This window comes from Myotis daubentonii, chromosome 6, assembly GCF_963259705.1.
Source record: "Myotis daubentonii chromosome 6, mMyoDau2.1, whole genome shotgun sequence".
NCBI classification, from domain to species: domain Eukaryota; kingdom Metazoa; phylum Chordata; class Mammalia; order Chiroptera; family Vespertilionidae; genus Myotis; species Myotis daubentonii.
The window spans coordinates 66,387,288-66,405,218 of record NC_081845.1 but is presented as its reverse complement, the minus strand read 5'-3'; the positions used below and the strand labels follow the sequence as shown (position 1 = coordinate 66,405,218).

Genomic DNA, 17,931 nt, shown 5'->3' with positions numbered 1-17,931 from the left:
AAAAGTATATCTGTTAAATGAATGTTAGTGGGTATACAACTGTTATAGTGTTTATAATATCCACTGAATATATTTAAATTTCATTTACAAATGTCAATATCTATAATACACCAGAAACCACATGCTTTGCAACTATTTTAAATGTTTGTTTTTAATTTAGACATCAATTTGAAAATATCCTAGAGGTTGTGTAATTTTACTAAAATTTTTAGGAGTTATGTGAACAGGAGATGTTGAGCGCCACGGCGCCAGACCCTGTTGTGACCGCCATCCTTGCACTGACCACGGGTAAGCACTGCTCTGGACACTAGAGGCACAGCAGTGAACAAAAGAAGACTCCTACCCTTACGGAGTTATATTACAATGGGAGAAACAGTGAGCTGAAACACATGTACCACATTATATAATGCAATGTTAGAGGCTATAACGAATCCATAATAGTTTATGTTACCACTTCCTTAATACAACCAGATGTACAAATACATATCTATAGTTTTCCTGTGAATTTACCAAGTTCTAGTTAGGAGTTAAAAGTCAAAGATATGCTTAACGGGTGTTTGGAAAACCAGGTGGGGGAAAAACAAAAGCATGCTCCTCACATGGCTATGTTCACACTTTCAAACTCAGATTAACACAAGGACAGGGCAGTATCCAGGAAGAAGGATCTAATGGCCACGATTTAACACCACTTCCAAATACAAAGAAACTGAAGCCTGCTTTACAGGACAGGTTTGGGGAGAGATTCGAGCTCCTCCCCTGAAGACAGCAAGGACACCCTTCAGTTCTCTGGACACCCACACAATCTCTTTTCTCAGGCCACAGACCTGGCTCCCTCCACCTGGAGAGCTCTGGATGCTGGCAGGACCCAGATTTCTCGGGAGCAGGTGCCTGTCTGGGTAGCACTGATGCTTGTGGCCTAGCCTACACTGATTATCACAAGGCAGCCAGGGGCCTGGGGGCCTAGGGCTTGCTGCTCTCATAGGGGAAGGAGAACCAGGGGGTCAAGGTGTGTGTGACACCCAGAAGCAGTGCCAAGATGGCCACTGGGTCACAATCAATATCCTTATTGAGCCCTAACCGGTTTGGCTCAATGGATAGAGCGTCGGCCTGCGGACTCAAGGGTCCCAGGTTCGATTCCGGTCAAGGGCATGTACCTTGGTTGTGGGCACATCCCCAGTAGGGAGTGTGCAGGAGGCAGCTGATCGATGTTTCTCTCTCATCGATGTTTCTAACTCTCTATCCCTCTCCCTTCCTCTCTGTAAGAAATCAACAAAATATATTTTTAAAAAATATCCTTATTGAGAGGACGGACTTCCGTGATGGGCCCATTGCCATGTAGGGCCTCACGGGTCCCTTCCCACCCGCCTGGACTGTGCCTCGCTGGTTTATAATCCCATCCTTGCCGGCCCTGGGCCTATCCCATGAGGCCCAGTGGCCCTGAGGACAGGAAGGGTCAGAGCTCAGAGAGGCTCCCTGGCAAGTGCTAGAGTGGTCTTGGGCTTTTTCTCTGCAGGCCCAACTGTGCCTTTTTCTCTTCCACATACACTCTGAATAAACCTCCTTTGTTCCACGTGGGCCCAAGTACTCACCCCCAGGCCAAATCCCCCCTGTCCCCCGCGGCACAAACACAAAACCAACCTACAGCTCCATTAGCTGCCTGTGCTTTACGCTCCCTGGCACCTGCAGGTCTCCTGCAATGCACTGTTCCTAGGAGCAGGTGCTCAATCTGGGAAGGCTGGATGCCCTGTGCTCACAGCTGCAGTAATTAAGCACAGTACCTAGCACATAGTTAGTGCTCAATTAACAGGTTAAGTGGAGGAGAAGGCATACTGATTAATTTTATTAAAGTATCTTCTGAATGTGGTCATGTTTAAGCTCAAGTAGGCAGAAGGAATCTTGCTGATACATTATTACTTCTAATATACAATTATCTTAGACAACTGAAATCCCAGTTAATGGAGAATGTTCAACATTTAGCATACTCAGCTTTCATTAGAGAGATGAAGATATAATTTATAAATACTTGGTTGAAGAAATAAGAGTCTTATATTCTGCTTGTACCATACTTAATGTTTGACTGATGGGGGTGGGGGAGGGGAGGCGGGAGGAGAGAACTACTGAGTTTTTAGTTATTTGGGGGGAAAGACCAAATAATCTGACTTGTGGTTAAAAAAAAAAAAAAGATCACCCTCTCAGCACAGTATCTCCAAGCTTTTCCTACCATGCAAAAAGACTCAACCAATGATCTTCATTCATTTTGTTTTTTAATCCAGGGAAATGCCTAACCCTAGAAGAAATCTGACAACAAAATGAACAAACCTACCAACAAGTGAGGAGTTCAGTGAATGTGGCCGTGTGGGCCCTCAGTAGCCAGCATAGCCAGCACAGAGCGTGAGGCCCCCCAAACCAGCAGGTGTCAGCCACTCACATAGGCTTCAGCTCAAATGGGTTCAGGTGCCCCGCTCTCCCCTGTCTCAATGGTAACGTGAAACAATTCAGCCTTTTTCCATTCAATTCTGTCTGCCCTGACAAGCTACAGGCCCAGGAGACACAGCTGCTGATGTACACATAGCAACCGAGGGAAACATTATTTTAAATGTTTTATCTTCTGGCAGAAATGATCAATTCTTACTTATTCACAAGAGTATCTAATTTAAAAAATATACGACAATAGTTTATGTGCTGACTTGGCAGTTTCCGCCTGACTTGAAAAACAATCCAAAAATCAAATAACCTATCAGTGAGATCGTGAGGGAGAACATAACATTTTCTTAAGACCAAATGATACCAAGGAAAAAAGGTCATAAGATATAAAGATGGCACAGCCCAGAAGACAGCAATAGCGTCAGAAGACTCCTGCTGATCAAAAGCTTTGCTTATCACAAGACACAGCTCCATATGACTGTACGTGTTGAATGAGATGAGCTGCAGGACAGTCCAGAGGGCAGGCTCTAGAACCGAGGTACTGGGATTCAAAATCCTCTCTCTGAACAAAATTCTAGCTGCATGATCTTTTCACGTTATCTCCTGGTACTTCTGCTTAAGTATAAAAAGGGTTACTGGTCACACTGACTATATTAGATTCAGGCTGCACTTTTAAAGAACTGTGCTCATGATCAGATATTACCATAAGGGTGGAGGGAAAAATGGGAACAGTACTAGTACCTACCTCAGGGACTGTTGTGAGGATGTATTTACATTAATATGTGTACAATCCTAAGGGTGGCTCCTGGCCCATCGTGTGTCAACTAATGTCAACTGTATTTTGCTTGTATCCATGGCAAAGGATATTTTTAACATTTACTTAAGGTTGTATACAAAAATTACCAGGTATGAACAATGGATTATATTTTATTAGTTTTTACTTCTGTGAATTGGAAATCTATTCTAAATCTACCTATTTACTTACCTACCTACATATAGATTGGTATAACAATTGTATTTGTGTTTTGGGGAGAGAATTTGAGAACCATGCAAAACCTAATTTCGTGCTTCCACAGCACTGCAAATCAAATATACAATAACATGTTAACTTATACAGACTGAGAAAATATTCCATCAGAGTCCGAAAGGTTTGAATAGACATACCTGAACATTATTGAGTTCTGTACCAAAAAACCCCACTATTCGAATACCCCCTGGAATTGTTAATAAATAAGACCGTTCACTTTGGTTCTTCTATTTTCTTTTGTAGCAAGCCTTAAAAGCAATTACTATTTCATTACTGTTCACACAAGAGAAAAATTACCAGCTTGAAATTTAGAGGCAAGTGGAATAGACAGAAGAAAATGGAGTCACCCACATAATTTCCAAAAAGAACCAGACAACAGCATAAATGTTTAAAAGACACACATTCATTGTACCAAACAATAATCCAGACACATCTTCATGTCTACTGGTATTCATGACAAAGAATAGTCAGTGAAAAGTAAGGGGGCGAATGATGGAAAAAGACAATTGGAAGAAGCAAGACAGAATGTCTTTTAAAGCTGAGTTATTATTTCTGGTCCATTAAATTATCAAAATCCAAATGAAAACTGCTGATCTCCAAAGTACCCTGTCAAAGACTAGCCATAACTCAAGGCCTATCCACAGGGAGACTAAAGAAAATCTATAGATTTAACATCAATAGCCTAAGAAAATTGGCTGTAGCTTTATGACCATATTTTTCCCAAAATGCTCACATTTTATCAGACCTAAGGCATGACTATTAATATGCTTTTAGATAGGGAGAAATAAAACACAAGGAACACATTTCAGGTAAAATAATGGAATCTTCTGGGTTTCTTCACTTTGAAAAGATAATTACCCTACACTAAGTATCAGGGTAAAAAAAAACACAAAAACGGTAGCTCTTTTGTCTCCTTGCAGGAAACATACAGAATTTACTATTGGGGGTGGAGGGTGGGGTGGTTAAAATTGTGAATTTCGATATTCTTTGTATCATAGCTCTAATAGGCTGCCTGTGAAGGGGGGAGCTTATAAATGTTTCAGAAAAGAAGCAAGACAGAATTAAGCCTCAACTCCTCCACCTTCCTAGCACACAAATAACTTAACAGCACCCCCTCCCCCGCCCCCCGCAAAAAAAATCCAAACAAAGGGCCTGTTCAGCTCACGGCCCGTCGGAACATCTTCAAGATGCAGTCTCATTAAAGGAGTCCTTTCATGAGCTCCTTAAATGTCTCGAGTTGGCCTGTCTTCCAGTCTTTCCTCATTAAATTTAAAATTAAAAATTGTAAAGTTTTTGTTCTTGCTTGGAAAGTGCTATTTTTTAACCTTTCAATTTAATGGACTCGCAAAGGTGAAAGCAACTTCACCTGAAAAGCATCAGCTTTAAACTCAGGAAAACTTGGAAGGTTTTCCAGTAAGGAACAGAAATCTGATCAATAGCTTATTGAAAATATGACTGGATATAGAGTCACATTTATCTTCGGTAGTTGCTTTTATGAAAGCCATTTAAATCCTTTGCAAATAAGCTTTTCCGGAGAGCTCCATCCATAGGGTGCACAGGCAGGTGGACTACCTGTGGTCCAGAATTCAAACCCCCATCAATGCCACAGGAAGAGCAGTTGTTGAAATGCTGGAAACCTGAAAACACACACACATACACACACACACACACACCTGACCACTGTTCTCTCCAATGGCCAGCAGAGTTTCTGTGGTTGCAACCCACACTAGCTTTCATTTGCAAATGGATTTGGCTGTTAATGTAGGATTCATTCAATGCAAATCTTTCTTTCCAGGTGGCACAGCTCAGTTGAAAGGGTAGGCTGAAAATGAGTTAGCTGTATGGGAGAAGCAAACACCATGCCAGTTACCACGGAGAAATAATTGAACATGGATTGCCTGTTGCGCCTTTAATTTAATTTGGAGACCTTTCATCTTTTACTTTCCTTCATTTGCAGCCAATGCTTAGTGAGCTAATTTGTACCTGGTTCATTTTCTTCCTTCTATCTTATCTGCGTTTACATCAACCATGGAAATTAGAAGCACTATGAATAAAAGATGAAGCCTGACTTGGGACATTCTTTCCTTAAGCACTGTGAATTACTTAAAAACTAATTTGCGCGTGTGCACATACACAGTGCTGAGATACAGACCTCCACCCCACAGCATCCTTGATCAGCATTTTCCCTCCCCTCTCAGGGCGCTTCAGTGTCTGTTTTATCTAGTCCTACCTTTTTTTCTAAGAGAGCCCTGTTTACTCTGTAATCCACATGGAATCAATCCTAGAACTGGTTTAAAGTAGGCCATCCCATTAATTCACAAAACTAAGGATGCATAAATTCCACTAATCTGACTTTTTAGAGAATCACTACTGCTTGCCATATGAGGAAAATGTGTTGTTAAAAGAAAAACTAAACGTACTGGCATATATGCATGGTGAACAGATACCTACTCTGTTCAAATGCATCATGTGGGAGGGAGAAGGAATGGTGGTGGACAAGGGACTAGTTATAAAATTACTGTCTTGGAGGGACCTCTAGGAGCTATAGAATTTAAATTCTAAGTGTGTCTAGGGTGGTAAAGGCCTGGGGTGGGGGGATGGGCAGGATAGAAGGGGTCAATAGGGGGAAAAAGGGGACATATGCAATACTTTCAACAATAAAGATAAAAAAACAAAAAATTCTAAGTGTGTGGTGCATATTGTGTTTTTAAAAAAGTTGCTGCTGTTGTGTATTTTTGTATACTTGGCACCTCTCCACAAAAAAGAGCTGCACATGCTCTTAATTTTATTCTCATTACTCCATAAAGTTTTGCTTTTCTCCTTTATAGTTTCCTCTGGCCAATACTATTTTTTTTTCTCCTCACCCTCTCCTTTCTTATATTGTCTCTCTTCCTGCCCCCCCCCCCCACTCCCCCATGGACCACTAGGGGGAAAAAAACCTACTCTATTCTCCTCTTGCTGCTTAGTAGCCACCACCAACAAGCCCTCCTTTCAGTTTGGGAAGCATCAAAGGAAGACTGTTCTGAATGTCTCACCGCCTGTGTTGCCAACTCTCGCCCTCATCTAACACCACACACGACAGGCTAGCAGCTGGGAATAAACTGAAAATCATTCCCCCTTCACAGCCCAGCCCCCTAAAGGGGAAATTAATAATGATGTGCATTACTTTACACACACAAGACCACAGTTTCACAGGTAAGGCAACTTCCCAGTTGCAGGAGAAAAGTGGGCTTAAAATTGTGGTGTACTGACATGTAAAGGTCTGTGCTTCAGAATACAAACCATATCTTTTGTGGGAGAGAGTATGCAAGCAGAATAAAAATAAAAGCCCAATTTCTAAAGAATCAGATGATATCTGTAATCTTGGTTATAACGACTATACCATACATTTATTTCTTCTGTAGAAACATGGACAGAAAAGCCCTACCTCCTGAAAGGATGGAGAAGAAAAGAGAGAGAGCAATTACTGGTCCTTTAATTCAAAGAAGGAAAGGATGAATAGAAATGAAGGTGGCAACTGCTCTTAAGAAATGGATTTTTTCAAATCACATAGGCAGAAAAATTAAACTGAAGGTGTACAAGTAGCATTGGCCTGAGGTTAAGAACACTAAACAGATATTAGAATGAAAGTGTGGGGCATGTATGATTTACCCGACACACAGTCCAGTTTACCTGGGTGAGAAGGGGGCAATGGAGTCTTAGAGGCAGGATATCAAGGAATTTGGGGTAGAGGAAGGCAATGGTCCCACAGGATGTCAAAGAATCCAAGATGTTTTCCAGCTGTACTTGTGTATGAAGAAGAAACTGACACAACCTTGGAACGCAGTCTTAAGTGCAGCACACACACACACACAGGCTGCAAAATACCAGCCTCAAGAAGTAACACTTGTTCTAGCCCAGTGCAGGCTGGTTGTGCGCACGTGTGGCCTTTCAAGGGAAAAGAGGGTCTTCTCCACAGCGTGGGGCCGGAGGCACTCAGAACCCCCAGCAAGCACCAGGATGCAAGGGCGCCATGCCAGAGTAGCCTTGCTAACTCACCAAAGAGAGAGGCCTTCGAGAAAGGTCGAGAAAAGGAACTGGAATTGCAGCTGGTAGCTCTGGCTGCGAAAAGACAGAACAGTCTTTTCCACAAGGCAGGACAATCTCAAGTCATTTGCCAGAGAGTTTCCTTGAAAAAAGAGGCAGCATGCTGAGTCGGAAAGGGCCTTTGTAAGTGGGGGGAGAGATAGAGGGAGGACCCCCTTAGAAGGTAATGTTTTCATTAATAATCATTTCCGTGCCAGCGGACTGTGCCAGAGAAATCTGACTCTTGGCTGATTTTTAAATAATTCTCTCCACCTTCCTCTCCATATGGTTCTAGAATCCCAATCGCACCTGTGCGCGCTGAAAGGCCTGGGGAGTACACCAAGCCGCCCCGCACTGCGCAGCGCCGTCGTCTCCCTGGTCCCCTCCTCTGGCATATAGTCTCCCCGACCAACCTCTCCAGCTGGGCTGCATCCTCAGGCCACCCAGGCCTGTTCCTGCGATCATCCCCGTGCTCCCCAACTGTGCTACTCCTGCAACCCAATCTCGGGGCCAGGCAGGCAGCTAAGCCAGACTCCCACCCTTGAGTCACGGTGGACCTCATCCCCTATCCCCAAACCCCACCCGTGACCAGCGAAACGCGCCAGGGCCGGCAGAGGCTGTGGGCTGCCCGCGAGGAGCGCTCCACCTGGAATCCCAAAAGTGCACGGAGAAGTGACAACTCCCAAGTGCGGGTGACCCCCGAGGCCCCCTCCCGCCCTTGCCCCCCGCTAAGGCGGGCCGGCCACTACCTCCTGGAAGAGTTCCAGACTGTAGGTGTTGTCGTCGTCGGCGAAGAAGAGCACGCCGGGCTGCGCGCGCTGGTGCTGGTGCCTCTGGCGCAGCCAGGCGAGGCCGGCGTTGCGCTGCTCCGTGGCGCGCGGCAGCCCGGGCCGCTTGTAGCGCCGCGGCGTGGGCACGTGCAGGTGCGTGCAGGGCAGGCCGGCCCGCGCCAGGAAGCGGCTCACCAGCTCGCTGCGCGCCGCCGCGTCCTCCACCAGGATCCAGTGCAGCTGCGCCACCTGGCGGAAGGTGTTGGCCAGGCGGGTCAGCTCGGCTTTCTGCACCGGGCGGCTGTAGGTGGGCGTGATGGCATAGATGGTGGGCAGAGGCGGCTGCGGCTGCGGCTGCGGCCGCGACTCGTTGCGCTTCTCCGAGCCGCGCCCGGGGCCGCCCCTGCGGAGCGGGGGTCGGGCGCCCCCGCGGCCCAAAGCGTAGGGAGAAAAGTAGGGTCGCGGAGTGAGCGGGGGCGCGGGCCTGCGGGTGTCCACGTCGAGCATGATGATGACGATCAGGACCCAGGGCAGGAGGATGAAGAATCGGCTGAACAGCACGGACTTCATGGTGCGCTCTTCCCCGGCTTCTCAGATGCCCCGAAGAGGGGGCAGCCGGGGGACCCCAGCGCGCAGTTTGGACGGCGGCGGCACCCGCACTCAAGAAGCCGCGGCCCGCGCGCTCTCCATCGGGTCCGGGGCGCTGCGGGGAGCCGGGGTTTCAGCGCCCGGCGTGGGGGTCGGCGCAGGTGCCCAGGAGGTAGGGCTACGAGGAGTGCCGGCGGGCGTGCAGGTACTGCCCGCACTCGGCGAGTCGGCGGGAAGCGGACTTGGTCCAGCCGCGCGCTGCTAGCCGCGGAGTTGTGCCGAGCGCCGGGAAGACGCGATCCCCGCCGCGCTCTTTCAGAGGAATGGGAGCCGGGAGCCGGCCCCCGGGCCGCCTGCGTCGCCGCCCCGGTCCCGCGGCGCTGCGGGCAGAGGGACCCCAACCGTGGGCTCCTTCGAGGGCTTCTCTTCTTCACGCCCTAGCCGGGGCGGCGAGGGCCGGGAGGGGACGCGGGAGACGCAGCACCCCAGCTCCGTTCGCGCGCTGCAGCGGAAGCCTGCACTCCGGTCCCTCGCTCTTCTCTTCTCCGAACCTCTCCCGGCTCCGGTAGCAAGATCCCAAACCGAGGAAAGAAAGAAAAAGCGAGGGGGCGGGGGCGCTGCGGACTCGGGCGCCCTCCCAGCCCTCCTGTGGGAAGACAGCAGCGCTGCCACTGGCGGAGAGGGGCTGCGAGCGGGAAGTGGGGAGGGGGCCCGCTGCTCCGCGGGGTCGGGCCGGACGAGCTCGCTCCGGGGGCGGCGGCTTCACCGCCCCGAGAGGCGCGGGAGGAGGGTCCCCGAGGGGCGCACGACCTCCGGGAGGGGGGCGGAGGCTCGTTCGCTCATCTCCGCGCGCGCCCAGCTTTCTGAAACACTGCAAGGTCTTCGGAGATCCGCCAGGAACCCATTCACGTGCAGAAAACTCGGGAGACCAACGTGTGGAGTGAGAGGCGGGAGAGGGCAAAGGATTCTTCTCTGGTTCCCAGCGGCGGGGCTGGTGTGCTGGGGTGTGCGACCCGCGGCAACCAAAAGCGCTTTCACTGAAAGGCAGAAATCGATAGAAGCCCTGGGAGACGCGGGGGAGGGGCGGGGGGCCGGAGAGGGGGATACACATAGGTGTTTGGCATGTGAGATAGCCCTTAAGAAGGAATCAATCCCAGCGGTTGCTGCCTGACTGCAGTTAGATCAGTGGAGGGAAAGTCCTGAAACTCCACCTGAATGCGTTTACCTTGTGGTCTTCAGTAATTTGGCGTCACCGTTACTAGCAGTTCGCTGCCAACGTAATTACTCCAATTGGAACCTCCCAACGATCCTTTCAAGGAGGCCTGGGAAGTAGAATCACCTCCTTTTTCTATTTTTTTTTTTTAAGGGGAAGCTGAGGCTCAGTGTTTAAAGTGACTTCTCCGAGGAGATCGGTGGCAAGTAGTCAAGTGAAAATGGAACGTGTGTGCTCGGGTCTAGCCAGTGGCTTCCCCTGTGCGTGGCCTGCAGATACCAGGACCCCGAGGGCTGGCCCTCCTACCTGTAAACACGTGCAATCAAAATCCAACAGCGCTTATGATGATGTGTAGACCTGTGACAGTAAACCATTGGTGCCGCCTTTGGACTTTTTCTATTTTGTGGGCCTACTAGCCGATCCCTAGCTGTCTGTAATGTACCAGGAAGAAAGAAGAGGGACCACACTTCAGAGTCACGTTTCAGGGAGACCCTTGCAAAGCTGTGGGAAAGCTTTGGAGCCCATCGTCCCTCGGTTGTCTGTCTTCGGTCTTGCTCACAAATAAATTCCCCCTGTTGCGCTTTCTGAGTGAGGGCAGATGTCCCTCCACCTTTCCGAAGCTCCTGGGTGTCTTGAGCCTACCCTTGCTGCTCCCACCTATCATCAGGCCTTGGCGCATCAGTGAATTCCCTAACTTCCCCCTCAGAGTCTGAAACCTGAGAGCCAAATATACAGATTTAACAACCCCCCTGCCCCCCACCCCGCAAGGGCAAGCCTTCTGTCCCCACCTCCCTGTATCAACCACAGCTCATATTTTAAACTCGGCAGATCAGTACATCCTCATCTCTTCACATATTCTGGGCTAGCGAAATGGGCCTGGGAACCCAGGTGAGGGAAGGTAGGTTTACAGTTGTGAGTATGCAAAACAACCCCCAGGCCTGGGGTGCGCCTGCGGAAATCAATGTCAGCATCCTGGGAAAGGGAGAAGGGAAGACAATTTAGTAAAGGCTTTTCTTTCTTTCTTTTTTTTGTTAATCCTCACCTGAGGGTATTTTTTACTATTAATGTTTAGAAAGGGAGGGAGGGTGGGAGGGAGGAGGGGGGAGATAGAAAGAGAGAAACATCCATTGGTTGCCTCATGCCCCAATGGGGCTGGGGATTGGATCTGCATTCAGGTACATATCCTTGACCAGAAATCAAACCCACAACCCCACTGTGCATTGGCCAATGCTCTAAGCACTGAGCAAAACTGGCTAAATACTAGAAAGCAGCACGTACCCCTACCTCCCTTATAAAGAATACCCAAGTCTCGTTCATCCTGTCGGAAATGTTAATGCAGTTGAAAAGAAATGCCTTGTGCATTAGCTGGAGTAAACTCAAGTGGTTACTGAATTACATTAAAAAGCGTCACTAATCTTATTAGTATGGAACTCTCGGTTATTCCCACTACACCATAAAACCTATTTCCTAATTGCTTCTTCTTTGGGGTAAAGAAGCATCCAGGGCTATTCAGAGATGAGACACTTTCAAAATCAATCACATTTTGGAATCTGAGATTTCGTCTGGTGTCCAGAATTCACAGATGTCATGCAACACAACACATAACTAACACATCCACAACCCGGAGGTCACGCCATCTTTTCTACTGTCCTTCGTCAGCCTTTGCATCCAGGTTTTCCTCATCCCATCATCTCTAGGGGCATCACGGTTTTGCAGTCAGGCAGACCTGGATCCGGTTCCCAGCTGGGCTACTTAGGCAACTTTGGAAAGCCAATGAGCCTCTCACAGCCTTAGTTTCTCATCTGGAGTATGGAGTCAATAATACATACTTCATGGGCATCTTGTAAGGACTCAGTAGGATAAGTGAGGTAAAGCATTTTGCAGAGGAGTTGGCATTGTGAAGGCAGGCGATAAATGGTATTTAAATACAGGTAGCACATCCTCTAAAGATTGTAACTCAGGAGATCTTGAAGTGCCATCATCACCCAGGAATGTAAAATGAAATCCATTCTAAACAGGACTGACAATAGCTTGAGAGAGGGCCCCCACCTGTCAGGAAGGCATTCCTGTGTGTGGTAGAGTTTTCCCAGGTTGGGGTAGGGAAGGGAAGAAAGAGGACATCAGTGTACCCCAAAGACAAGGTGCAGACTGTCACGAAATAAGGATGACATGGTTCTGAGTAGCATTTATCTCAACCTACTGAATATGCCATCGTGTTTTACAGTCAGTGTCTCAAATGTGGGCCCACATCTTTTATGATCAAATCTCAGTAAAGATATAGAAATACAAAAGTTATTAAGAATGTCCTTTTGAAGCATAAAATGAGGGTAAAACCCTCTTAAGTGCAAAATGTATCACTCTTTAAATATTTAGAGAGTCTGTCAGGAACGGGAATGGAAACAACTCCTTTAAATGGAAGCTTGAAGAAATGTCATTTTATGAAGCGTAATCATTGGGCAGCTCTCGTACTTTTCCCTGTGGTTTATGATATTCTTACATAAAACAATTTGAACTTGATCTGTGGCTGGTAATGAAGGTTGGTAGAAGTCACTAGAGTAATTAAAATGATTACCTAACTTCAGAGCTTCTGTACATCCTCTAAGTGTTTATTTTCATTTAATCTCTCTAATTATTTGTGTAACAAATGAGCTTTGCTTCATCTGTACTAATGAAGCCTTGGATTGCTGGCATCAGCCACCGCATTTCAGCATTCAGCTCTTGTTCTCAAATAAACAAACAAAGGTATAAAAAAAAATCCCATCTGGGGAGTTAACAAAAACATATTGTATAATCACTAAACATTTACATTCTGCCTTGATGAGTAGCATGCCACTGTAACTTCTGCAGCAGGAAGACGGCAGCGTGATTAGTGCACAGGGTAGAACTGATCCAATCTGACATTTGAGCCTGGGGTTCTGCTAGTGTGACGAAATCAACCTTCAAATGAACATTTGGGGACATTCTTGGTATTCTCAGCCAAGTAAGAAAGAGAGCAGGAACACACACACACACACACACACACACACACACACACAGACACACACACACGTATTTGCAAATATCTACATGATAATATGGGTATGCAAATCAGGTTGTAAAAAGAATCAGAATTCATGTACAAGTAATAATGTAATGTGCAGGTATAGATAATCAATACCCACATGCATGTGAACATAAATAATTTCTGTTAAAACATCCAACACAATTATGTGAAAAAGGGTGATATCAAAATAAATAATTCTAATAGCCCCAATTCCAGGGATCCATGACAGTTTCACTGATAAGTGTCAGAAAAATAACATCCAGACCATGATTAAATGGCTCCTTTGGTTTATGTGATTGTCATGCATCTGGATCCTCTACAAATGTCACTTTTGGCCTAGAATTATTGTAAATTACAGTGCTTCCTTAAAGTTTAGATGTTTGCAGCTATTATGCACAAAATGTGACATTGGAAGTAGTTCGTTTAGTAAAATTCCATTTTTATAGGATGAGTTGAGATCAAGGTTATTCAGTAAAAGCTGTTTTCTAGAAAAGTAAAAATCTGTAATTTATCCTAATAATTTTATTAAACATAATTCAATTCGGTTTGAATAACAGCTGGAGATAATGACATGCCAGTGTGCCTCCATTTCCCTTTATTAATGAATTAGGATACTCAAAAACCCAATAAAGCATGCAAAAGAATACAAGCAAACTCTATATCTTTTGCTTCACTATCTTAAAAATTGGCATTTACATTAAAATGCTAATGTGTTAGAAATAGAATTTAACTATAAAACTACACAACCTACCTTTCACAGTTGTTAGGACAATCAAAGGAGATAATGTAGATGAGAGTATTTTAAACACTGTACTTTTTAAAATTGAATTTATTGGGGTGACATTGGTTCACAAAATTATATATGTTTCAAGTATACAACTCAACAAAACATCATCTGTACACTGCATCATGTGCCCTTCACCCAAAGCAAAGTTTCTTTCTGTCTCCATTCTCCGCTCCTTTGCCCACCTCCTCTTATCGCCCCCCCCTTTCCCTCTGGCTATCACCACTCTGTTGTCTGTGTCTATGGGCTATGCATATATGTTCTTTTCCTTCTTTCATCCAGCCCCCCAAACCCTCTCCTCTCTGACAGCTGCCAGTCTGTTCCATGTATCCATGCCTCTGTTTCTATTTTGTTCATCAGTTTATATTCCACATATAAGTGAGAGCATATGGTATTTGTCTTTCTCTGACAGGCTTATTTCACTTAGCATAATACCATCCAGGTCCATCCAAACTGATGCAAAAGGTAAAGTAATTTATACATGTAAATAGAAGAGATTGGCCAAGAGTTGATAATTGTTGAAGCTCAAATGTGGCCTCCTTATACTACTGGGCCTATTTTTACATGTGTTTCAAAATTGCCATTGAAAAGTTAAAATACATACAATAGGTTACTATGTACTATAGTTTGTTTACCAAAATAATTCTGGGGTCACAATCCAGAATCTGGGTTGGTAGATTGTTCCATATCTCATTGAATCAGCCTCTCAGTCCTGAAAATAGGTCAGTTAGTTAAACAGCCATGTCCTATTTGAGGAGGCAATGGTGTAGGTGGACGGGGAGGCGGGGGGGGGGGGATCTAAATTAGTCCTTTATATAGTAGGAGTAACCAGCATTTAATTAGGGGAATTTCTAAGGAAACAAAAGAAAAACAAAGGTTAATGACTAGTACAAACTCAGTTTTTGAGTCTGGAGGGCAGCCAGTTAAGAAGATTTTTAGTTGTTGGGCTTGAGGCATCTTCAGATGGTGGAGGGAGGATAGGCGGTGGCAATCCAATGACTTTAATTTTTTTGTAGTTGGAATGTCTCTGGTGGGGGCATCAGGCTTTACAGCAGCAAGTATGAATCACCACACATGATTTGTTGTGGTGATTCCTTTGACATTTACCAGCTTGCAGGGCTTCAGAAAAAGGGCAGTTATAATTTTTAGTGACGTCAAGTCAGGAAGGTGGGAGAAAAATGGAAAATATTAATTACTGACAAAACACACGCCATCACAGGAGCCAGTCTACAAAGAGGAGGAACGTTCAGTCAGTGAACATGGCCCTGTTCGACAGCCACAGGGTGTGTCACAGTTGTTACTGAAACCCAGAATGTCCTCTCTGCTGCCACCCCATTGTTATCAGAGAGCATTGAAGCAGGACTCATTTGTTTGTAAAACAAATCTACTCTTATTAAACTTGGCTTGATTATTTACATACATGCAACAAGAATAGCTATTTATCACATATTCTCTTTTAAGTCTACTTTGCCAGAACTTTTAAGAAGGAACCTCAGATCGGACCTTTAAAAGTCTGTAGAGGTTGAAAAGCCAAGTCAGGAACTTGGCACCAGACTGCCTGCCATACTGCAGGTCTGGGTAAATTCCTCTCCTTTGGAGGTCCCCAGTGTAACTTAAGTTTCCTAGGTCTGCCAGGAAATGACCTTTCTTACTCACCTATAAGGCTGGGACCCTGTAAACAAGGCATCGGGCTGCTATTCAAGGGACTTTATAAAGTCGATCTGAGTTCCTTAAATCTGTCTGGTCATATCTAATTCTATGCATATTCTCAATATGATGTTCCAGTTCAAGCCGTGGTAATATATCCAATGTTTCCAGTTCTGTCCTAGAAGAACACATTCTAATTGAACTTATTCAAACAGCTATACTGCCATGAATATAAGAATATTCAGTAAGAGTTTTCAAGGCGGGGAGTGGGGTCAGGCTAGATGGGGTCAATGGTGAAAAAAGGGGACCTATGTAATACTTTCAACAATAAAGATTAAAAAAAGAAATTGGTTATTGTATGCTTTGTTCTTAGGTTGTTCTTATACTTTTATAATCATAAACATTCAATAGAGATAACATAAGCTTATTTGACTAGTAAGCTCAGGTAGAAGAATCTGTACAACTGCCCTATATTTAATGTTCACAATTCTGAGATATGCCTGTTTTTATTAGCCAACAAACTTAAACAAACTTTATTTGTTTTCTAGGTGTATGATAGTTGTTTTTATTTTTTTAAAAAATTCTTTTATTGTTGGTAGTATTACAGATATCTCCCATTTTCCTCCCTTCCTCTCCCCTTTTCCCAGCCCCTCCCCACCCCTCCAGGTCTTCACTACCCTATTGCCCGTGGGCTATGCGTATAAGTACAGTATGTAAGTTCTTTGGTTTATCTCTTCTCATCCCCCTAAGCCCACATCGAAGTATGTCAGTCTGTTCCATGCCTCCATGCTTTGGGTATTATTTTGTTGGTCAATTAATTTTTTTAATTAGAGTTCACAAATAAGTGAGATCATATAATATTTGTCTTTCTCAGTTTGGCTTATTTCACTGAGCATAGTATTTTCCAGGTCCATCTATGCTGTTCCAAAGGATAAGAGATCCCTCTTTTTTACAGCTGCATAGTATTCCATAGTGTAAATGTCTAAACTAACTTTTATTTACTGAAAACTATCCCAGATCATGTGAACTTAAAAAAAGCATTGGAGTTAGTTTTTATACATCTGAGAGTTTTATGAATTTATATAGCACTTATTTTTCTTAAGCCATTAAATAGAACTCTTTCACAAATTAATTTTGGCAATGTCATCTGGAGGTAAGATATACATAAATGCACATATGTATAGACATACACATACAGTTGCCTGTATGTTTATGCATACAGAGATCTTATAAGTTTCATTTTAAATCTTATCCATGAGTTAGGTATAAATACAGAATATATATATATAATTTGTTGTTGTTGTTGTTAATCCTCACCCAAGGATATTTTTCCATTGATTTTTAGGGAGAGTAGGAGAGAGAAACATCGATGTGAGAGAAACACATCAACTGGTTGCCTCTTGCATGAGCCCAACCTGGGCCCGGCCAGGGAGAAGCCTGCAACTAAGGTATGTGCCCTTGACTAGAATTGAACCCGGGATTATTTGGTCTGCAGGCCGACACTCTATCCACTGAGCCAAACCAGCTAGGGCTAAAGAAAAATATTTTTATTGATTTCAGAGAGTAAGGGAGAGGGAGAGAGAAACATCAATGATGAGAGAGAATCATTAATCAGCTGCCTCCTGCAGGCCCCTTACTGGGGATTGAATCATGAGCTGGTTCATAGATCGACACTCAACCACTGAGCCATATTGGCCAGCCAGGTTGATTCTCATCTTTGCCTTATTAATTTTTTTCTTTTTAATTCGATCTTCATTTGTTTATGATAAGAGATCTCCAAATATCCTTTTAGATATAAAAGTCCAAATCTTCAAAGGTATATCTATTTCAATATAACTGCAAGCCAAAAAAAGCCTTTTTATGGCTTAAAATCAGTATGCCTTTTAATGGATTAATTATGGTCACAAGAAGCGCCATCAAAGAGGGTGCAAACGATGCAGCCCTCCCAAGTTCCAGAGCCACACACACAGGCAGCCTTTAAAAGAAAGATGTAGACACCTCCCCTCACCCCTGAGAAATAGTCACTGTTGGTAGGCTGCTAGCCACAAATGGCATTCAACCCACATGTCTGTACCATCATGTTCTCGGGACCCCCGAACCGACCATTTGCTGCCTGTAGACACAGGCCCAACCATCTGCATGCCCCGGCAGGTAGAAAGCCAAGGCCATCTCTCGCTGCACAAAATAAGGCCAAAAGGAAAGCAATCGCTGTCTCTGGTGCAGGAACAATAGTCAACGGTACCAAAACCAAATTCACAAGGGCCACAATTCAAAGAACTATTTTTTTTTTACAAATGCTTCCCCCCTCCCAACCTGAACTTGTAAAGGAAGGGACAAGGAGAAATGTTTACCTTCCTCTCTCTACCAGTG

At 44.9% G+C, this 17,931-nt stretch overlaps 1 protein-coding gene across 1 annotated transcript in view; it reads right to left on the bottom strand.

The window, feature by feature from the left end:
• B3GAT2 (beta-1,3-glucuronyltransferase 2) overlaps positions 1 to 8,914 on the bottom strand; it is a 60,382-nt gene extending 51,468 nt beyond the window's left edge. The window contains exon 1 of the mRNA XM_059701251.1: positions 8,266 to 8,914. Within this exon, the coding sequence (XP_059557234.1) occupies positions 8,266 to 8,856 (591 nt within the window). The 5' untranslated portion in view covers positions 8,857 to 8,914. The remainder of the gene's footprint in view (positions 1 to 8,265) is intronic.
• Between the last annotated feature and the right edge of the window lie 9,017 nt (positions 8,915 to 17,931).